Below are 24,055 nucleotides of genomic sequence, written 5' to 3'. Positions count from 1 at the left end.
TTAACTTTTTCCTCAATTGTCATTTCCTTCAGTGTTGAATTATTCTTGATCTTCACCTCTTATACCACTTCTCACTCTGAGTGTGGCAGTCGGACCTGAACATATTGCAGATTTTAATAGCTTCAGCAGATATGGATTCCAGATTTGTTTGGGGCTATATATATGCTAGCATTCTTTTAATGTTCTTTCAAGGACAAATTGATTATTATTCCGAGGCTTCTCCCTGCATCTACTGTTCCACTTCAATTATTTTGTAATTGTACAGAAATCTTACACTTGTTAATTTTAAATTTGATATCCAACATGCTAATTTAAATAAATCCAAATTTTTGGTTGTCGCAGTCTGATTTTCCCTGGTTTTATTTCAAATGATAAAATATTGCATTTTGATATTTTCTTTATGGAATTTTATAGCTGTACAAGTTCCTTAATGATGCAATTATCTGGACATTGTTCTGAGCAGAATTTGGGCAATTCATTGGGATTCCAATCATTTTAAATATACAGTATTTTTCATTGCCTAGTGCATCTTGTGTTCAAAAGGTTGTCAATTCAGTGTGCTTCTTTAATAGGGTGTGCTGATTATCAGTCACACAAGTATGACTGACCTAGGAAATGAGGATTGGAAGAGCATACATTCTCAGATCATTTAATGTTAAATATGTAGCTTAGAGTTGCCCAATTTATATACAGGTCCACAATCCCTCATCCAAAATCCTTGGGGCCAGTTGCATTTCAGAATTCAGAATTTTTCGGATTTCAGACCACACCCCCCACACCAAAAAACACGTATGCTCAAGTCCCTTATTTAACCTGTCTCAGTGCAGTGGATTTTAAGACTCAGTGGCGCACCAAACCTACGCACATCCTCCCGTATACTTTAAATAATCTCTAGATTACTTATAATACCCAATACAATGTAAATGCTATGTAAATAATTGTTATACTGTATTGTTTAGGGAATGATAAGAAATTTTATTTCCAACAAAAACATTCAATAAAACATAAAAATATACAGCTTCAAACAAACCGAATCAAACACATGGTGAATGACCTATTGAAATAAATGTAGAACGTCACTGTCACTATAAAACTTCAGTAACTTGTCTTTCTGTTTATTTAAATCATATACAGTGGTAGTTCCGACACTATTTTCTTCAGCAAGACGCCCCACAGACACACCACGATCAAGCTTCTGCAATAATTCCACTTTCTGCGTTATTGATAGAGAAGATTCCTTCTCTTTTTCTCATTGTTACCCATAGGGGTATCTGCAGCTCTTTTTGACATTTTCACAGTGAAATTAAACATAAAGTCAACGGTGAACACAAAATATCAGGGAACAGCCAATGCACTTGTAACCAGTATGAGCGCTGAGCCACAACTGACATCTGGCGGCCTCTGCTAGTGCTGCCACGTCACACCTGAGTGACGTCAGCTGTTGGTGAAAAAAAAGTTTGGTTTTCGGAGCTTTTTGGATTTCAGAATTTCAGATAAAGGAATGTGCACCTGTATTACTCTAATGTATTTTTCCAATTTCATCTGAGTAAAAATTGTTGTAGATAACTAGTGAAGTAAATATCATTTGTTTCTATAAGGCAAATCTTATGAACGAGGGAAGTCTAGTGTTTATACTTCCTTTTTTCTTTTGTTAATGATCCTGAAATAATTAACACCAACCTTCTTGCTTTTTTCCTGTGATAGTAGCATGATGGTTTTATCATGTGCGTACATATGCAAGATCTGTATACAGGAATTGCAGATAAGTCTGCGAGTTTCGTTTTCAAAGCAAGAAAACTGTGCTTATTTATGCCACATAGAACTTTCACCACAATGCTAACTAAGTATTTTTACTAAGATTTCCTTACCTTTAGTTTTGATCAATTTTGTCACTAGTTCCACATTTTTATCCAGAGGTCTGGGCACTGAAAACTAACCCCATACCCTGAAACAAAAACTCTCCAACATACTGAAGTAAATGCTACCAAAGTACAGCCATCTATTTTTGTTGCAACACCCATAAGGAAGTTAACTTTTGGCAGGGTAACTAATAGCTACTTCCTGTTCCAGCTCGCCTTGCCCATTTGATCACAATATTTTGTAGAAGTTAGTGAAGGCAACAGCATTTGGGATCAGAGTAGGCAACACAAGCAACTACACATGTCCTTAACCAGTAAGATAGAAAGATGATAAAAATTAAGCAAATAAAGATTGAGATTTCCATTTGATTGCATTGTGGGAATCCCAACACCCACCAATTTATGGCTGCCTTGTAACAGCTCCTTAGCACATACTATTAATATTCTAGAGAAATACTCTATTTCCAGCTTTGTAGCAGGCAAACATTTTGTTGTTCATTTTGCTTCCTGAAAGTATGAAAATTACGATAGGCAAAATAACAAGATTTCAATTTTCCTGAGACTATTCAATGACAGTAAAATATAACAATTGAAATGGAAATATTACTGTTCCGCATTCAGGAAGGTTCAAATGATTTGCATGTACAAAAAAAGACTTTGCACTGAACTTGTGCCGGGTTACTTTTGGCCATCTAATCACCTCCCAACTGAATGCAATCTTGGTGACAAATTCATCTCATATGGGACCTGAAACAGATCATTTGGCTTTCTGATCACAAAGCTGAGCTTAACCAAATTCTAAAACTGTATAAGAACTTAAGCAGAAGACAAAATCTTGGGAACAATTCCAGCCAATTCCCTGACACTCTTATTGTAGGGAATGGAACCCTAGGAATAGTTTTCTTCTTGCAGAGGGGCCAGAATTGAAACTAAATTTGAGATAAATTTACATTAATAGAGCATGTTTTAATACTGCAAGCTGCTGGAACCCACTTGTATCTAAGCTATGCCTTCCCCTTGAAGGATACATAGAATATGCCAAATCTGCACTTACCTTTCTTCAATATACTTCAAAATGTAAAAGACAGCTTGATCATAAACACACGATACTATAGATGCTGGAAATCTAGAGCAACACGCACAAAATGCTGGAGGAATTCTGGTGTTCTGGCAGAAAACTCGACGTTTTTTCCCGATCACATATAGAACTCAATTATTTGCTGACAGTTTCTACCCTCTCACTTTCAGATGATTCACTTTTGATTCTTTCCCTCCTTGACCATTTTAAGGGATAGGTTTACAACTGATATCCATCACAGCCCACGGCATTTAAAGAGCAAGTTTTTGTGAATCGAGCCATATTTTGTAGAAAACTTTAATATAAAGACAAAGAGTTTTCAACAATTTTAAAATTTACATTTAATTCTACATAAAGGAACTGTATAGTACATACTCAATGACAACCATCTTTACGCTAAGAACAATACTTAGAGGAAATTTTGCCCCCTAGAACTTCAACTGTACAAAGGAGGCATCAGTGGTTGAATACAACAAATCTAAAAAACACTGAAAAGGGAAGAAAGCTAATCCGTCTAGCAAGATTGGTACAATATTTTCCATACAACTTCATCTTCTGAAATACACTTTAATTGTAATTGGAGAAACATGTGCATACAAAACATTGTAAAAGTACAGGGATTAATGGTAATTTTGAGTCATGGTTTTCAAATAAAAGTACTATACATCAAGCAAGACTTAAGGCGGCTTCATTTCCAGCTGAAAGAAAATATTCCATCTACCCGGTACATTGTACACATCAAGCAATACTTTGCCTTCCTAAAGTCAATTCTTTTTCAGTCAGGTGATTAGTGCTTTTTATCTTTTCTGTCCAATTTATGATCTCTGTCAGTCCGCGACGACCTTTTGCCTGAACGACCTTCTGATATAGACCTCTTTCTATCTAACCTTGAACTCTTTTCCCGTGAGCCTTTTAAATCTTTGCTACTGGTTTTTGATGACTTACGGTCCTTATCTGCACTTGAAATACCTCTACGTTTTTGATCTGAGCTCCTCCTGCGCTTTCTGTCTCTGCTGTGACCCCGACTCCGGCTTCGGCTCCGGCTCTCGCTACTGCTGGTGCTGCTCGTACTGCTGTCTCTGCTACTGCTGCCACTGCTGCTACTTGTGCTGGAACTGCTCCTGCTACTGCTGCCACTGCTTGAGCTGCTACCACTGCTGGTGCTGCTCGAACTACTGCCAGAGCTGGAACTACTGCTGCTCCGACTCCTACTCTTACTCTGTGCCTTCTCACGACCTCTGCTTTTGCTCCTACTGCTACTTTTACTCCTGCTCCTCTTTGGCGACACCCGAACTGGTTCTACCTGCGATTCTGCAGCTTGAGTAGTGGCAGGATTCTCTTGTTCCAGCTCATGCCCAACCGAACTTTCAAGTTCGGATTCAGGCCCTGGTTCAGATTCTAGTTTGTGCTCCGGTTCAGGTACCATCTCAGGCTCTGGCTCTGGCTCAGGCTCAGGTTCAGGCTTAGGTTCAGGCTCTGGCTCTGGCTCCATCTCAGGCTCAGGTTCAGGTTCAGGCTCAGGCTCAGGTTCAGGCTCCTTACAAACCTCTTCTACTCTCTCCTCTCTACACTCATCTACTTCCTCTACCATATCCTGATCATTCTCTGTATTCTGGCTTGCTTCCTTACCATCAACAGGCACACTTTCTGGCTGACTATTGCTTTCCCCTTCCTCTAGCTCTTCCTCTTCTTCAGCTTCCTCCTCCTGTTGCTTTTCCTGCTGCTTCTCTGAATCACACTTATCTGTACCTACTTCCATTTCCTCTTCTGCTGCCTCCATTTCTACATCATTGTTCTGGTTACCCAATTCCTCCATCTCCTCATGATGAGCCACCTTACCCTCCTGTTCCACGTTTTGTTGTTCTTCATTCTGCAACTCTCGCTGTTCTTTTTCCTTCAATGACTGACGTCTAGGTCTAACTTCCATTCTGTTAATCTGATCTGCAAACTCCAGGCGCCTGTGCTCGAAAATACCTGCAGATTTAAAAACAAATACCTGCTAATACATACAAATTAAAATATTTGCTTTCAACGAAAAAAGTAAAACTGTATTCGAGCAGCGAGGAACAAAAGGATGAATTCACGGGAGGCTTTTACATCAGAAACATTATTTGCACTCTATGCACAAGATCTGCACTCTATAAGCTAACCAACAGCTTTTCTACTGCCATAGTAGTTCCTCCCGAGTTACTCAATAGCCTGAAAAATGCAAAACTTACAGGGAAAATAAAGTAAACTTGAAATAATCAGACAGGATCTCTAGGAACCAACACAAAGCTGCAAAAGCAAACCCCCAATTGTTCATTTTGTAATTCACCCACTTATGTAAACAAATACTACTAATCCAAGACAAATTATTAATCTGGTTTGGATAAGTGAAGATTATCAGGACTTTTTTGGCTCCAGCAATTCATGCGAATTTAATCATTATATACTCAAGACTGGGTGAATTTACCAACTTAAGACTTGTACTTTTAAAAAATTAATTTGGAAGTAGTAATTTTAACTAACAGTCTTAACTTCTGATTACATAGGTGGAAAATCTTACTCAAAAAGCTTTTCAGGATGACAACTGAGCATCGCGCCAACCCCCTCCAACTTAAGTCGTTGCATTTTATTGAACAATTGAAAATGAACAACGTGACACCAAAGACAAACCAAGCACTTATCTCTGGAGGAACATAATTTAAAAGTACCAGAATAGAACACAAATCAAACTGTGGTCTAAATTGGGAGACCACTGTATCAAGCACATGCACATCATTCAGGTGCCTTGCTGTTTGGCGTGTGTGATCATGTCTCTCCATCCATCACGGTCCCTGACCCTCCGAATTGTAGTTGTTGCCTCCCCTGTTTCTAACCATGATGTTATTCCATCTAACATTTTCATTCTCTGTCTGCCTCTGCTTCTTTTTCCTTCCAGCTTTCCAGTTGTAACTAAATGTTCTAATGTCTAATTCCCATGTGTTGGGTTCACAGCCATGATGCGGTCACTCACAGGGTGGAGTAGTAACACCTCATATCGTCTAGATAGCTTCCAACCTAATGGCATGAACAATGGCTTCACCTTCTGTTAATTATTTTTCTCCTCCACTACCCCCCTTCCTCCTCCTATTCCCCACTCTGGCCTCTTCTCCTCACCTGCTTATCACTTCCCCCCGATGCCCCACCCTTTTCTTTCCTCCCATGGTCTACTCTCCTCTCCTATCAGATTCCTTCTTCTCCAGCCCTTTACCTTTCCCACCCACCTGGGTTCACCTATCCAATTTGTCCTCCCTCCCCTCCCCCACCTTTTAATTCTACCATCCCCCACCCCTTCCTTTCCAGTCCTGAAGAGTCTCAGCCTGAAACCTCGACTGTTTATTCATTTCCACAGATGCTGCCTGATGTGCTGAGTTCCTTCATCATTTTGTGCATTTCTCTGAACACAGAAAGAAATTAGGACCATAATCCAAAAAGATTTCACCTGGTGAAATATCAGAAAGATCAGTAGGTTAGTTAAGACCTGAAACTCCCTTTCAAAGAGACACACATCATGCACAAGTTCCATAGATCTGTGGCTCTCAAATCCGTTCAGTGTGTAAGTTTGTGGTCAATCCTCAACTTCATTCACTTTCCCATCCAACTGTTATATTGCTTGATCCTTCAGGTACCTCAACAATTAAAATAAAAGCTAAGATTGCTGATATACCTGACTGAATAACAGTTGCATTGAGAAAGAATTCCAATTTTTTAAATATAGTTTTCTCCTCATTACCAAGTCAGCATCCTGTAACCTTTGCTTTAGTTCTAGATTTTCCAGTTCAAAGAATCAGTCTCTCAGCACCGACATCACAATGACGTCAACATTCATTCTTCTGAATAAGCAGACTCAAGCTCTCAATATGTCATTGTGTCTGACACATTAATCTAGTAAATGAACACTGCTCCAAAAATATATTCATTGGGTTACAGACACCAAAAGTACATAAGACACATTGGACGTTGACTTGCTAAAGCCCTGTACAATTGCAGAAAGGCTTCCACACTGACATGGTGAGTTTAAGGAAAAAATACATCCACCTTTTTTTTTTGGCTCTGCTTGATTAATACTCTAAAACTCTACCAGTTGCTCTAACCCTCCTAAATCTATTCTTAATCTCCTTGATTAGGCACAAATGAACCCGTCTCTGGAAGGTTTATATTCAATGTAATCTACATTCACTGAGGATACAATGGAAAGCTTGGCATTGCTATTACTAAAATAAGCTTTCTACTAAACAAGCAAAATTATGTAATATAACCCATACATATGAAATGTGATTGACTGCTTTTAATACCATGAACATACACACCATTCATCTTCCTCTGGGAATCATCCAAAAGCTTTTGAGTAGCTGGGCAATGTTTGCCAGGAATGTAGAACAGATGAGGCTTTGTCTTGGTCCTTATGTACTTGATTATCTTTAAGTTGTGTTCATTCCATACATCTTGCTATTTGAAAAACAAACAAATGTCAAAAGTGCATATACTACAAAATTTATAAACCTTTGATTCAGATAAAATATTTCCCTACCAACTGGGCTAGTTCCACTTTTTGTTCTAGAAGTCTCAGTTCAGTTTGCTTAGCACGACGTTCCTCGAATAATTCTCTTCTCTCATTTTCTACTTGTTTACGTTCTTCTTCAGCTTGCACTTCAAGCTTCTGTTCTATTTCCTGACGTCTTTTTTGCTGTAGATTGGAAAAGAAAAATATAAAACCAAAAACAAAATCCCCTATTTCTTTCCAGTCACACCAAGGTAACTGTTAACATTAATTCTTTGGGGAAGTGCACTTTGACGTCCATTAATTCACTAGCTTCTCAACTCCTACCAATGTATACATAGAATAAACATTCAGTATTCAATAGGCTTCAAATTACAAATTAATATTACGATAGTTACTAAACTTAACTTCAATATAACTGAACACTAACTGTTGTTATTGCCAAAGTCTCAGCAATGAGTGTGGCTGCTTATCCATTGTATTAGCATACTGAAATTCTTCAACTGTGAGACAAGGTACAGATGAAGCTGAATTTATGATAGTAAAATTTCAAAGGAATAACCTGTGACAATAACCAACAGAAAAAGGTTGTGGATTATATAGTTGTACAGAATAATTTTAAGTGAACTTACATGTCGTCTTGGATAACGAGCTGCAAACTAAGAAACAATAAACTAATTGAGGTGTGTACAGTGAACTATTATACAGTCTTGGGTTACCACTGGACAGAGGAACAATTTAGGCATGACATTTATCCAGTACATTTAAAAATATTCAGTTTACTTGAATGGATGAAATATACTTAAGCATCCACAGATTTTCTATCTGTCCAAGGCATTATGCATCAATGCATTTATCAACGTAGTTAAGATTTGTCCTTTCTTCTGAGAGGAGGATTAAAATGCATTATTAGGCTTTGCAATTAAATTGTTAGTTATCATGATTGTTATTATAATCAAAATGAGGGCGTTCAGAAAAATGACAAATGCTGAAGTTCAGTGCATCATTATCTGCTGCTGGATCTTTCTGTGCGGGGGATGACCCAGGGCAAGGAAAATACCAGGTCAATGTGAGATTATGTTAGTCTGAAAGGACAATTTAAAACTATCTCCACAACTTTTTGTACTTTGATTTGAAATGTGTTGAACAGCTGTTTTAATTGTATTGGCTTCGCTATTTAAACTAATAGACTGATGTCACAAAAAGGTAGGATGTTTCGATGAGGGTGAATAAGATGCTATTGTTTCTTAACCATACACAACTAGCAGTTTTAAAGAGCTCCAAATCCACTTCCCCTAAAATAGCTTCGTCAAGAGGAGACAATGATATATGATATTGGAATGGAGTGCAGGAGCTAATTTTGAGTATCAGTATTTTAAAATTAAAAAGGAACAAGGGCAAATTAGAGTATGTATTGGAAAGAATATAGAAAATTATATGCAATATAAAAGATGAAGCCTTTGTAATCACAATGCAATAATCAGGCCTCTTAAAGAAAATTCAGCAAATAATAAAGAGAAAATACCCTCTCTGTTGCAACATTAGATTCCTGCTTGAACTTTTGCAAAGTACCCATCAGCAGGCCAAACATCCGCCGATTCCTATTTAAGTAAAATAGAACAATTAGATACTTTGTAATCAGCTGTCTTGACACTGACCAATCAAAATATCAGGAGAGAAACAAATTGCTGGACTGTAATCTCAAAATAGTAGAGCAGCATTACAAGGAATGAAGTATATTTACGATTAGGTGCCCCTTTAGAACAGTAGATTAGCTTAATAATAATACCCAAGAGTTAAAAGTAAGCTGCCTTTCAAAATACACTGGCAAATCCATAAGTCAAACAACAACTCACGTCAGGAAGGACATGCGTGAGTCTCATATCTGTAACTTCTCCCATGAAATCAATATTTAAGAGCAAGTCACTTTCTAAAAAAAAACTTAGCATTTATAGAAATAGAAAATCCCCAATTTTATCATTTCCATTACTTATCTTGCCCCACTGTTCTCCATTTGTGACATTATTCTGATGAGGCTTGCTTAAATGTAATATCCTATAGAATATTAATGTTATTGATTGCATCACAGCTTGGTAAGGAGGCTGCAGACGGTCGTGCCATCACTGGCACAACCTTCCTCACCCCTGAGGACATTGTCAAAAGGTAGTGCCCCAAGTAGGTGGCATTCATCACAAAGGACACTCATCGTCTAGGGCACGCCTTCCCATTCCTACCATCGGGGAGGATATAAAGGAGTCTGAAGACCCAAACTCTAAAAATCAAACAGCTTCTTGCTTTCTGCCATTAGATTTCTGAAAGGTGTACGAATTGTTATTTTTTTTTTGCAGTATTTTATTTGATAGTTTATAGTAAGCTTACGTCCTTGCGCTGTACTGCTGTCACAAAACAACAAATCTCAAGACAGTGATAATAAAACAATTGCAAATGAAGTAAAACAAAGCAGATTTAGTTCTCTTTACTAGCCTGTTGTACCCAATATCTTTCTAAGTTTTAAGGCAATGATGCTTTTGGTCATCACACTGATCATTAAAAGGTAATAATACTATAATTTAATATTAAAATGTCTTTTTTAATAGTTCAACTGGATTTGAAGTGTGCAAAGTAAATAGAAACATAGAAAACCTACAGCACAATACAGGCCCTTTGGCCCACAATGCTGTGCAGAACATGTACTTACTTTAGAAGTAACCTAGGGTTACCCATAGCCCTCTATTTAATGAAACAGAAAAATCTGTAGCATTATTGTTTACAAATTAGAGATTTAATAATGAGAAAATAAACAGTTTGAAAGTTCAAGTCCAGAATTGCAGTCTTATTAAACAGTAAACTAATTATTATGGGAAAATAGGCTAAATCTATCAGAAAACTAGATTAAATGTTGCAAGATGAGCAATGGCCAACATTTAAGCTAACTGAGGCTTAATGTCCAATAGCTTAAAAACAGGTACCTAGTGGAAGGATTGATTTTGATTTTTCAGAATTTCTTAGATTTCATGGAGATCCAACTGAATAGTCAGATTCTGATCCTTCCAAATAGGAACTGAAAATACTGAACTATACATTAACCAGCTCAATTCAATATTACAAATTATTTCTGACAGGCACAAAGAAAATCATGACAGAACAGAACAATGAAGTTTATTTATGAAGAGGAACAGCGTATGTAATGCTAGAACTAGTAGATTTAGACTATTATAAAATACTCTTATCACAAGATTAGATCATTGGATTACGTTTAATAAACAAGCACAGAGGAGAAATGGTTAATAAACAAAACATTAGATCATAATCAGTGTTTCGGGATCACAAGCTACCTTGTGGTGCCCTACCAGGGTCAGTGCTAGGATCTCAGTTATTTTTGCTCTATACCTATGGGGCTGGGGACTCGGTTTGCCTTTTAAACAAAAGCTAAGTAATAAGCATGACTTTAAGGTGACGTAGACAAGCTATTTGAGGTAGGAAGAACGTAGTGGATGGATATGTGGAAACATGTAAAATTTTCTTTGGTTAGTAGGAAAGGAAAAAATAAATTTTATTGTTTTAAAGATGGAACTGAGAACAATGGTAAAGAAAAACTGCATCAATTTGGCATACTTGGGACTTTGGTGTTGGACAAATAGATGTTTCAGATTATTGTATGTTATTCCCAATAGTATTCTAACATCACTATTTTAAGATGTTTAACAGAAGAATAATACATTTCCAGTGATCTCAATGAGCTAAAGGAAGCACTGGGGACCTGGCTAGCCAGATGTTGAACATTCGGGATTTTGGACTAGCTAGATAGCAGACTATCAGTATTTACTATATTCAGAAGGCCCTGAGTGTCTTCGTACATAAACTGAACTCAAGTGTAATTAGATGAATAGGAAGGCCAATCTGCAGGGATATTCCAAAATGTACTTAAAATGGTGATCTCAATGAAATACAATTAACAGACTCAGAAATGTAGAGGTTGGAGGTGGTTTTCCTTTGTTGGGAACCTCAAAACTAGGAAGTTGCAGACTTAGAATGAGTCAGATTTTTCAAACCGATAGGAGTAACTTCACCAAAAGGATTGTTAATCATTAAAATTCTTTAGTTTGTATACATATCTCAATTTTAACTTAATCAGTGATATAGGCTTATGCAGGAAAAGAGTGGGTCAGCTACTATCTGACCTTAAACTCAAAACATGAAGTGGAATTCCTCATGTTCTTATTGATTAAGGGGCCAATCAACAATACAAAACATAAGCAAACAGCTTTAAAGGGGTGCCTTAAAAACAAAAGCACGCTCACATAAGGAAAATAGAACAATTCTAAACCAGTACAACTTCATAGGCCTCAAGAGTTGGAAAAAAAACTTTTAAAAAATCCTTCCGAGGTTATCAATGATTTGCATTGTGTGCTCTTGAAACAGTGCTGTATTATGCTATACATGCTTAGTAATAAAATCTTGTGTTTTAAAAGTTCCTCTCGCATCTCAGGCAGCAACCTTGCTGTTCCTTTAGTGCTTTAGCACAAAATTTTATTTTTTATTAATAAAATCTTGTGCTGAAACCACTAAAGAGTATTAGTGCCTATAAAACAACTTACATTAACAAGTGATTAATAAACACAAAAGATGTGCCAGTTACACACAGAATTTGCAAGGTGAAAATGCCATTTTCATTCAGCCAAATTTCACAAATGACATTTACGAGGGATGATTGATAAGTTCAGGGCCTAAGGTAGAAGACAATTTTAGAAAACCTAGCACATTAATTTTTCCTACATTTACACACTTAGTCCAGCGGTCCTGAAGCATGCAGATCCCTTCTTTGTAGAAGTCGGCGTGTTGGACCTCCAGAAAGTGGTCCACAGCAGGGGTGATTGATAAGTTTGTGGCCTAAAGTAGAAGGAGATGAGGAGGAACTTCAAACTTTCTGCATTTTCACTCAGCGTTGAACTGCACATGCATGTAACAAGAGCTGTATAACTCATCTCCTTCTACTTTAGGCCATGACCTTATCAATCACCCCTTGTACCTTAAAAACAGGCTGTAAATTCAACCTTTCAGGCAACATCATTTAAAAAAAAAATCTTCCTTAATAAACAAAATTTAAAGTTAATCACTGTTAATGCAATTATTCCACTCCCCCCAACAGTTAACCAAATACTAGTGAAATTTCAAAGGGGCTACAGTATGTTCCAGTTGAATTTTATAATACCTCTGTGAAAAGCATACCTTTCTTTGCCCTTCTCATCCATTGTTTGATCTTGAATAAGGTCTCGGCGTGTCCTTTCTTTGGAGGTAGCAACAACTGAAGACTGCAACGCTGGCTGTGAAGAATAAATATTTCATTTTAGTACAAATTTATTCCAGCTTTTAATAAAATGATGACAATACACAAATACTTCCTCAAAGACTGCTTACTGCCCCAAAAGCATACAGCAGTGCCGTATTCCCATGGGTGAGTGAAAAGTTAATGGATCATAACTTGCATTCCATTTCTAATTTGACAATGCAATTAACAATAAAACAGGAATGGTAGTATTTAAATCTACAATACCTTTTTTGTATCTTCATCATCCTCTGCGTCACTGTCTTGACGTGACTCTCTTCTTGAACGACGATCTCCCAGCCTTTTTACGAATAAATAAAGCATTTAACAACTGTTCTGTGCAGCTGCAAGTCAGATTCCTAAAAGTATATACTTCTTTCAGGCTGTTTTAAATTTAACAAGAAGATTCTCTTTAAGCCAGTGTTCCCAACCTTTTTATGCCATGGACCCCTACTATTAACTGAGGAGCCCATGGACACCAGGTTGGGAACCCTTGCTTTAAGCTAACTATTTATGAGTTCCTCTATACACCTCTAATTTTGGTCAGACTCTTATGCACATTGTCTAAAATTTCTAAATCTCTAAGTTAGCAGTAAAAAAGCTATTCCTAATTTGCATTCTTCCACCTGCAGGGATTATACCTGCCTCCTTTTGAATGCTTGTGGAGAGAAGTATTGAACACAAATACATTCTTGCAACTCTAGAAGTAGTAAAGTTTGTACTGAAGTTGAAGACCTAAAAGCACAAATTTCTGCAATCAGACAAATAATGGCGAGCTCCCAAGTTCACTGCTGTCAGTTGCTCAAATACAACTAAGCAGACAGCTGATATGAAACTATGCAAAAATCTTAGACACCCTAGATTTTTTATACAAACTTTGCTTTAGATGTTTAATTTTATGTCTTCTGTATTAGAATATCAGTAGAAGTGAGCAAATTCTAGATTTCAGGTGCTAATGATCAATGACATAATGAGTTGAATGAACTAAACTGATTAACTGAAACAGAAACAGGTACAGATGTAATCAAACTGGGCAAAGGACAATCAAACTAAAAGGTGAGGTTGTGGCAGATGTGACAGCTTAACCTTCAAATCATAATTTCTTACACCATGGCACGAGCCAGCACAGCAACAAGATACAAAGTGGTCACCCTGCATTGGCAAGGTCTCTTCCAAGCAGAAATTTCATGGCAGACAGGAAATTCACGATCTGCTGTCCAAGCTCTTCTGAAAAAGCATGAAGAAACGGGCAAGGTTGAGGACCAGAAACAGTGGTCAGCCATGGAAACTGAGTACAGCAGATGAGGCACACATTCCTCTACAGTCCAGAGAAGTCTTGTCAGAAGTGACCGTCATGGAAGGATTGCTACCAAAAAGCCATTCCTCTGAAGTGGAAACAAAACCATGTGACTCTCCTACACACAAATACACAAGGACTGGGACGCTGAACAATGGCAGCAAGTGCTTTGGACTGATGAGTCAAAATTTGACATTTTTGGCTTGATCAGGCACTAGTTTGTCTATAGAAGAACTGGAGAGCACCACAAGGATGAATGCCTGCAGCCAACAGTGAAACTGGCAGAGGTTCCCTGCAGAATTGGGGCTGCATTCCTGCAAATGGACAGTGGTCTGGTCAGAATTAATGGAATCCTCAATGCTGAGATACAAGCAGATCCTCATCCATAGCATAATACCATCTGATTGGTCCCAACTTCATTCTGCAGCAGGCCAAGCACATGGTCAAGGTCATAAAAATCTACCTTTAATGAAAGGAAGAACAAGGAGTTTGGCAACAAAATGTATGACCTCCACAGAGCCCTGATCTCAACCTCATTGAGGCCATCTGGGATTACCCGGAGACAGAAACAAGCAAGGCAGCCACAGTCTGCAGAACTGTAGCAAGTTCTCCAACACGAGGAATTCTGCAGATGCTGGAAATTCAAGCAACACACATCAAAGTTGCTGGTGAAAGCAGCAGGCATTGACAAAGGGTCTCGGCCTGAAACGTCGACTGTACCTCTTCCTAGAGATGCTGCCTGGCCTGCTGCGTTCACCAGCAACTTCGATGTGTGTTGCAAGTTCTCCAAGATGCCTGAGCAACCTACCAGCTGATTTTCTTATAAAACTGTATGACAATGTACCCAAGAGAAGTGATGCAGTTTTAAAGGTGGGCACACCAAATATTGATTTGACTTGTTTTTTTTACTGTTTACTTCTTTATAATTTTTTTAATATTTAGAACTTTTAATTTCATTATTTTTGAGAGCATCTTCACTTTATAGATTTTTTTATATTGACTTGCACAGTATTGTACTTTTCAGTTATGTACATTTCAGCATCCTTATTGTGGCAGTGCAGAACAAGTCATAGAACCTCCGCAAACAAAATTTCTGGAAGCTAAATGTCCTGAGAAATTCATGTAGCAGACAGTCTGAATGTTATTGGATACAAAAAACAAACTCTGATTATATTTCTAGAAGTCACAGATGAGGAAGAAAGAGTGAAGAAAAAAAATTGCAGTAAGTATCCATTAAGCTGCCCAACAAACCTGTCCAGCACTGGGAATGCGTGATAGGCACCTCCACATTATACAGAAACCAGGGTAGGGATCCAAGTGCTTGAGCTCTTAGAAATTGAAAGGGATTGAACTACAACATAGATCACATGGGAATCATGGCAAAAAAAGATTCTACTTCAGTTCAGAATTTCAGAAACTAGGATTTGGCAGGAGCATAAAAGGGAGGAGCCACATATTCATGAGGCGTTGAGAACAGCTCTATAAGAAATTGTATTGATGACATAGTCCAAATTTTTAACAGAATTGGGTGACTATCCCAGTGGAGAGATTCAAGTGATTTGGACAAAGCTCCTCTAACATGGCAAAGAAAGTGAAATATAATGAAGCAGAATAGACTACTTACAAGTGAAAATTAACATGGAAAGAGAAAGAAAACAATTAGCTCAGAATTCAATTATAGGTAACAAAAGTCAAGAGGTAACATTGGTAAAATAAGATGCAGTTTGTTATAAAGACTGCATTTACTTTAGAGAAGTGTGTAGTTTTTCCAATGAGTCTCATAAAATTCCAGACATATCAGGTTTGACTCAAATTTTACTGACAATTGGAAAAATACCAGCATGGATGGGCAAAAAATCCCAGTACAGCTGCAAATTCTCAACACAGAATAATTCTAAGGTTAAGCAATGAGACAGCAGAAGCCAGAGCATACAAAATAAAAAGCAACCCATATAAAAATGTAAAAGCATTTAGCACAATAAGCTAGAAACCATTTTACCAAACAGAAAACTGTATGTATAATGATTATCACAGCAACTGAATCAAAAGTGACAACTAAAGTTTCTAACAGCTGAAGATTCAGTTTCAATTCAAGCTCCGACTCAAAATAGCTGAGCCCAAAGATATCTTGGGCTTCACAATAGACATCTTTGATATGATCAAAAGATGGGAGCAAGGAAGATTAAGATATGCCACCAGCTATGAAGAGTCAGGCACACATCTAATTGCTGTACAGCACTTATTCTAAGCAGTTACATTTACCAATATTGCCTTGTTCCAGCCGCTTGATTAAACCACCATCTAGTACTAATATTTTCAAAACTAATTTAAAAGATTTATTTGTCAATTACGGCTTGCTACATGCTGCATTACAAAGATATCTTAAGATTAGTGTTAAACTAGAAAAAACTGAGCTCAAGGTGCACTGTAGAAGAACCTCACATCTGAATTTTCTGTATTAATGCTAACTAAATAAAAACAGAAGCTCCATTCATAATGCAGCATCTTCATCACCATGGATCTGCAGCAAACTCACTCAAGTTAGGACAAAATATTATTGTCTTCCATTGGAAGTGTTTCAGACCACAGCGCAGAGCCTCAGAACAAAAGGGTGTCCCTTTATAACAGACACGAGGACAAATTTATTTAGGCAGAGGGTGGTGAACCTGTGGAATTCGTTGCCACATCAAATCATTGGGTATATTTAAAGCAGAGGTTGATAGATTTTAGATTTCAGGGAGAAGACAAAAGAATACATTTGAGAAGGAAAAATCAGCCACGACCGAATGGCTGAGTAGACTGGTTGAGCTGAATGTTCTAATTCTGCTTCTATGTATAATAGTCACCTCACTCCAAACCAGTCATTGGACAAAGTGGTCATTCTAACTCCACCTGTAAGCCAGAGAAAGCATGTCCAGTTTTATGCTAAAGAAACCATTTTGCAAGTGCTCTCACCTGTTGATTGCCCCATCCAAATCTCTCTGTTTAGCTGGGGGTCCTCCTCCGCTATCCGAGAGTCCACGTCTAAATAAAAGGAACAGTCAAGTCAACCAAGAGGCTTCTTTACAAGAAAAGATAAACCAATCTTTTCCTCCTTCACTTTCAGTGCATTAAGGGACAACCTATGGTCATAAAATGTACAGCAGCAGGATATAAAAGTAACAAGCAGAATCAGGACGCCTTCCTTGATCTGCTTTTACATTGTTTTCTGATTTACACAAACTCGATACAAAATTATCAATGAATGCAGGATGTAGCAAATGCTTGCATATCACGGGTAACAGAAACATTGAAAAAGAATTTTAATCTTACCTAAGTAATCCAATCCCACGCCCCCTACCTCCACCAGGTCCTGTGATGGATAAACGTCTAGCTTGGCCAGGCCTAGTTAAGAACAAGTTTTGATTAACATGTGATTAGCTGCATTATATCAGGTAGACTTCTTGGTACAGTAATTTCAGAAGTATATACTCTGTAACTTTTTGCTAATATCTATGATTCTTGATGCAAGTAAATCACTTTTCCTTTCTAAAAAAAATTAAATATAGACACAATTACAAGGTTGTACGGAACCAAAACAAACCTTGCTGTCCCAATTTCTCCATGAAGACCAACGGTTTACAACAAAATAGCAGGCTCCTATTTTAGCTGATCTGTTTCCCCGTTTTTATATCCCATAACCCCATTCTTTGTCCATCCTGCTGAAGAGTCTTGGCCCAAAATGTTGACTGGACTTCTCCCCCCCCCCCACCCTCCCATAGATGCTCCCTGGCCTGCTGAGTTTCTCCAGCATTGTGTGTATGTGTTGCTTGGATTTCCAGCATCTGCAGATTTTCTCATTTGTGATTCCACTCTTTCTATTATTTCTTATGGAATAAACTATTAATTCTACCGACAATTTAACAAAAATTAATACTCATTTCAGCAGGATATGTACAAATTTTCGTGATGACTTTTCTTTTCACCCATTTTCAAATCCCTTCAATCTGGAGCCTATTCTGGTCAAAATCACCAATGAAATAAATAAGGCTCAGGAGCTTGAAGACTCCTACGGCCAGATTTGGGAACAGCTTCTTTCCAACTGTGATTAAGACTGCTGAACGGAACCTGACCCGTACCCTCCAAATATTCGAACCTGCCTCTCGGTTTTTTTGCACTACCTTCCTTTCCCTTTTCTATTTATGATTTATAATTTAATTTTTAAATATTTAGTATTGATTTGTACTCCAGGGAGAGCGAAGCGCAGAATCAAATATCGCTGTTATGATTGCACGCTCTAGTATCAATTGTTTGGCGACAATAAAGTATAATTGCAATGCATTAACTTTATTTTATAATCGAGGCCTGCAATGCAACAGAAACAATTCACCATATTTCAAAATTCATCCCCAATCCCTACCTTTACCAAACAACACCAAGAGCTCTTCCACAATCCCAGTTAAGTGAGTACGAGACCAGTTTTGACATTAACACTCAGATGCAGCTTGAACACCATCACCAGACCTTGTTATCTGCAGAGTAACCACCTGGCTCAATATTGTAGATAAGCCCAATGGCTTTTGATAAAATAGCAGGCAAGCCACCTCGATCAGCTTTTCCATATTTTTGACACTTCAATCTAATTTCATTTCCTTACCGAGATTGAGAACACTAATTTAAGGAATGTTTTGATTCCATGCATTCTGCAAAATAAATCCATTATTTTTGACACTGAACTAAACTGAAATTACAAGTTTGCAATTAAGTTAGAACAAAAGTAATTCTGCTTAAAATCGACATATACACTATTCTGCCCGCAAATGGATTGCTCTTTGCCCGCATAAGGTTGTCAGTTGGGGGCCAGTAAACTAAATCGGGGGGGGGGGGGAAGAGACATTAATTCTAGTCGTTAAGAGTGAAGGCAGGGTCGATTTGTCTCTTTTCAATTATGCAACTCCCATTATCGGAAAGAATGGCAGAGAGTTAAGAGATTTGTTTTATTGTTACAGAGATTCACGTATTTGTGCCGTGGAATCAGGTAGCATAGACAGGGGGAAGGAGTTAGGTTGGGGTACTGTGTTCCCCATGAGCGATCTCACATTGGAGACAGGGGTTTTTCTGCTGGAAATAGTAGTGTCCAGGCCGAAGAACACGGTCTCATGTGAGGCTGCTCATGGCGAGCTGATGGCCGCCTGCGTATCACTAGGTTCCCCTTCGTTGCGATGCTACCACGACCGCCTGGTCCTGATCCCGGTTCCCTGTCGGACACCAGCAGTGGCCGCAGCTTCTCACAGGCCGCGCAGCCACCGCGCGGGAGCATGGTTCCCGCTTTTATCCCCTGACGGCGGCTGAGCCGCAGCTGGCACTCGTCATTACCTAAGATCGTTTGGGTCCCGGCCCGTCAGCTTGCGAATGTTCTCGTCCACATTCTTCAAACTTTCCTTGGCTTTTTCCAGTTGATCCTGCAAACTTCTCACCGCCACCGCCATCTTTCCTATCGCGGCCCTACGCCGAGCACTCTGGGATCAGGCCAGGCTCCGCCTCGATGTCATCTGACCATGCCCGACGTCAGAGTGATTGACACCTCAATTAACCAATCAGGCGCAGATAGCTCCGGGGGAGCGAGCAAACGGGCGACCGGCATCTATCTGAGTAAAGGTAGTGGTCAGGGCAGGGGGACATGTTCGAGGTTAGTTCAAATGCAGTACAGTGGTGATAGTTTAACATGGAGGACTTAATAAGTAGCTGCTCAAACACATAAACTATGGAGTGATTGAGTCTATGTGGAACCACGGACAAATTACACCACTTAAGGAAGCCATTCAGCTCATTAAAATTCACAGGCTGTAACAGAAAAATGTAGCCAGTTCCAGATTTGTCCCCCTCCCCAGAGCCTTGCAGATTCTTTCAACCGTTAATGTCTAATTCGCTTTGAACATTACATATGTATCTTTGCGGAGAACAGTACATTTGTATCCGCTTCTACCACCCCTAACGACACGTTCAAGGCCCCAAATGTTACTTGTGTAAAGAGGCTATTTTCCTCATGTCATTTTAGCTCTTTTGCTCTATGTCTGATCTTGACTTGATTCCCTTCACCAAAATGATCGCTTTCTCTTTACTAAGCTGGTTTAAAACTAGTTCACAGTTTAAAAAGTTCGAAGTAAATGTTATTATTGAAGTACATATATGTCACCATATACAACCCTAAGATTCACTTTCTTGTGGGCATACTCAAAAAATCTATAGAATAGTAACAATAACATGATCAATGCTAGATCAACCAGAGTGCAGAAGACAACAAACTCCAAATGCAAGTATAGATAAATAGCAATAAATAACAAGAACTTGAGACAGAGTCCTTAAAAGTGAGATCATTGGTTGTGGGAACATTTCAATGATGGGGAAAGTGAAGTTGTGTGTACTTACCCCCTTTTGTTCAAGAGCCTGATGGCGGGGCGGGTAGTAACTGTTCTTGAACCTGATGGTATAAGTCCTGAGGCTCTTGTCTATCAGATTCCCCTAAATTTACTCTCTTCCACGAAGAACAATACCAATTTATTTCACATATCTGAAGTCCTCTATGACTAGATTTATTAAAGTAAATATTGACATGCACCCTCCCTAAGACTAAAAAACTTTGCATAAGAATGATGTTTTGAATTCAGAATCAGAATCAGGTTTATTATCACTGGCATATGACGTGAAATTTGTTAACTTTGCGGCAGCAGTTCAATGCAATACATAATCTAGCAGAAAAAAAACAAGTAAATAAAATAAATAAAGTAATTACGTATATTGAATAGATTTTTTAAAATGTGCAAAAACAGAAATACTGTATATTTTTTAAAAAGTGAGGTAGTGTCCAAAAAGTCAATGTCCATTTAGGAATCGGATGGCAGAGGGGAAGAAGCTGTTCCTGAATCACTGAGTGTGTGCCTTCAGGCTTCTGTCCCTCCTACCTGATGGTAACAGTGAGAAAAGGGCATGCCCTGGGTGCTGGAGGTCCTTAATAATGGACACTGCCTTTCTGAGACACCGCTCCCTGAAGATATCCTGGGTACTTTGTAGGATAGTACCCAAGATGGAGCTGACTAGATTTACAACCTTCTGCAGCTTCTTTCAGTCCTGTGCATTAGCCCCTCCACACCAGACAGTGATGCAGCCTGTCAGAATTCTCTCCACTGTACAACTATAGAAGTTTTTGAGTGTATTTGTTGACATGCCAAATCTCTTCAAACTTCTTATAGAGTATAGCTGCTGTCTTGCCTTCTTTATAAATACATTGATATGTTGGGACCAGGTTAGATCCTCAGAGATCTTGAAACCCAGGAACTTGAAGCTGCTCGCTCTCTCCACTTCTGATCCCTCTATGAGGATTGGTTTGTGCTCCTTGTTTTACCCTTCCTGAAGTCCACAATCAGCTCTTTCATCTTACTGACGGCGAGTGCCAGGTTGTTGCTGCAGCACCACTCCACTAGAATTGACGCATACTCCATTTGTGGTAAAACCAGTGTCCTATAAAGAAGCTGACTAAGACTTTCTTGCTCTTATATTTGTCCAGGATTTGGTGTGCTTCGTTTAACCAATCACTTTGCTTGACCACTTTTGGTTTATATTGCATTTTCATATCTAACAAAAATAAATGTATTGCACTATATGTATGGAGTCAGGGAGAATTGAAACTTTGGTTCAAGATGCATAACGAAATAAAGTCAGTACCAAATGACTCCTCTGCGGTTTATTTTGTCATTCAACAAACTCAGACCAGAATGCGGATATACTGGGGTGAATGGCTTTCTTTTGTGGTGTAAAATTCCACGACTCCATGATGTATTCACTACAAATTAAAAACTTTATCATTCATATAAACCTCCAAATATGAAAGCACTGGCAAGAGAGATTTAAAATATTTATTCTGTAAGTGCTACTAAAAGTAACCATTCATGCAGCAAACTCAGATACTGTATACTGTTTAATCTCCACATTTCGTTAAAAATGCTTACGATTCTCAAGCGAAACAATGTAGCTCAAGAAATTGTGCTTTTTGTTTGGCTTTCGTGTTCAACGTCTAGTGTCGCCATCTTGTGGCATATTTCGGGTTTCTGGTTTATTTTATCCTGAAAAAGAAAAATGTTCACGGCTTTCTATCTTAATTAGTATATTTCAAAGTGGATCATTGTAGTTCATATTATCAGTTTCTAAAATTTAGTAACAAAATAAAACAAACGCCTTTTGATTTATTTTAAAATGGGAATAAACCTAATGAACACATAATACATAAATAAGTAGAACGCTTTTTACCACCCATATGCATTTAAGATATCTCTACATGTAATATTTTGGCACTGCACAAATAAGTATGTACTTTCATAATTCAGAATTATATGACTAAATAAATCTGGGTATCTGAACTGTATCTATCGGGTATCTATGATAGGTAAAATATATTACATAGAATATAAGGTTATGAATTTGTACAGAAGCGCCATTGAGTGTGTCCTGTCTGGCTGGATCATTGTCTGCTATAGAAGCCGCAAGACCCTACAGAGGATAATGAAAACTGTTGAGAGATCGCCAGGGTCCCCCCCTCCCCCCATTTGTGATATTTACTGGGAGTGTTGCAGATGAAAGGCCCGAAGCATTTTCTACCACCCATCCCACAATTTCTTTGACTCACTACCATCAGGCAGAAGGTACAGAAGCATCAGGACTATGAATGCCAGACTGGGAACAGCTTCTTCCCTCAGATTGTGAGACTAATGAATATCCTGCACAACTAAGGTCTTGTCATGAAGAGAGTGAGCTGTTTACTGTACTTTTTGCTGTTTCCTTTTTACCTGTGCACCACCATGCATTTTGAATTATATTTTATTAAGTTATTTATGAATATTTGTTTTGTGGGAGCACCGTGGTCCGGGGGAGAGTTGTTTCATAGAACATAGAAATCTACAGCACAGTACAGGCCCTTTGGCCCACAATGTTGTGCCGACCATGTAAGCTACTCTGGAAACGCCCCAGCATTTCCCTAGTGCTTAGCCCTCTATTTTTCTAAGCTCCATGTACCTATCTAAGAGATTCTTAAAAGACCCTATTGTATCTGCCTCTACCACCTTTGCTACCAGTGCATTCCACGCACCCACCACTCTCTGACATTCCCCTTGTACCTATTTCCAGGCACCTTAAAACTATGCCCTCTTGTGTTAGGGATTTCAGCCCTGGGAAAAAGCCTCTGACTATCCACATGATCAATGCCTCTCATCATCTTGTACATGTCTATCAGGTCACCTCTCATCCTCCGTCACTCCAAGTTCATTCAATCTATTCTCATAAGGTATGCTCTCCAATCCAGACAACATCTTTGTAAATCTCCTCTACACCCTCTCTATTGTTTTGTTTGGTTGTTTATACGTACAGTCAGATGACAATAAACTTGAATTTGAAAATTATTTTTGCTTAAAGAATTAAAATGATTAATTCTTTATTGGAATGTATCAGATTGCAAATATATTGAATGTTCTATAGACATCTACAGAATATACGTATGAGTACATTTAATAAATGTATGAAATTACATTTTATGATGTATGTGTGTAAATATTTACTTAGTTCTTGAGGGTTTTCTGAAAATTGATGTGATTTAAATTTGACTGTTTTATTAAACTTCAACGACTACATTAACATCTACATAGAAATAGTAAAGTGCATGATGAATAATAAAGTTCATAGAAATAGTATAATCATATTACAGGCCTTTCATTCTGTGCCAATCCTTTGACCAACTCTAAGATCAATCTAACCCTTTCCTCTCACATAGCCCTCCATTTCCTTTTGTCCATGTGCCTATAAGAGAACCTCTTAAATGTCCCTAATGTATCTGCCTCTACCACCACCCCTGGCAACACTTTCTATGTACCTACCCCTTCCTGTGTAAAAAAATCTACCTCCGACATCCCCTTTACACTTTACTCCAAACATCTTAAAGGTATGC

General features: G+C 38.3%; 1 protein-coding gene across 2 annotated transcripts in view; it reads right to left on the bottom strand.

Moving 5' to 3' along the window:
• The window catches only part of pnn (pinin, desmosome associated protein), a 37,149-nt gene extending 17,563 nt beyond the window's left edge, over window positions 1-19,586 (bottom strand). Inside the window, exons 1-9 of one of the 2 annotated variants that reach the window (XR_010018160.1) lie at window positions 19,441-19,586; window positions 17,398-17,469; window positions 17,041-17,109; window positions 13,017-13,089; window positions 12,692-12,786; window positions 8,988-9,063; window positions 7,493-7,648; window positions 7,272-7,410; window positions 1,869-4,911 (exon numbers count right to left, since the gene is read on the bottom strand). Coding sequence is in view for 1 of the 2 variants with exons in the window: in XM_063049775.1 (XP_062905845.1) it covers window positions 3,725-4,911; window positions 7,272-7,410; window positions 7,493-7,648; window positions 8,988-9,063; window positions 12,692-12,786; window positions 13,017-13,089; window positions 17,041-17,109; window positions 17,398-17,469; window positions 19,441-19,553 (1,980 nt within the window). In the remaining variant the exon portion in view is untranslated. Of the gene's footprint in view, window positions 1-1,013; window positions 4,912-7,271; window positions 7,411-7,492; window positions 7,649-8,987; window positions 9,064-12,691; window positions 12,787-13,016; window positions 13,090-17,040; window positions 17,110-17,397; window positions 17,470-19,440 lie in introns of those variants that run through there. The other variant, XM_063049775.1, reaches the window with a different exon arrangement.
• Between the last annotated feature and the right edge of the window lie 4,469 nt (window positions 19,587-24,055).

The sequence above is a fragment of the Mobula hypostoma genome, chromosome 1 (assembly GCF_963921235.1).
Source record: "Mobula hypostoma chromosome 1, sMobHyp1.1, whole genome shotgun sequence".
NCBI lineage: Eukaryota > Metazoa > Chordata > Chondrichthyes > Myliobatiformes > Myliobatidae > Mobula > Mobula hypostoma.
The sequence above is the reverse complement of the archived record's forward strand: the minus strand, read 5'-3'. Positions and strand labels throughout refer to the sequence as shown.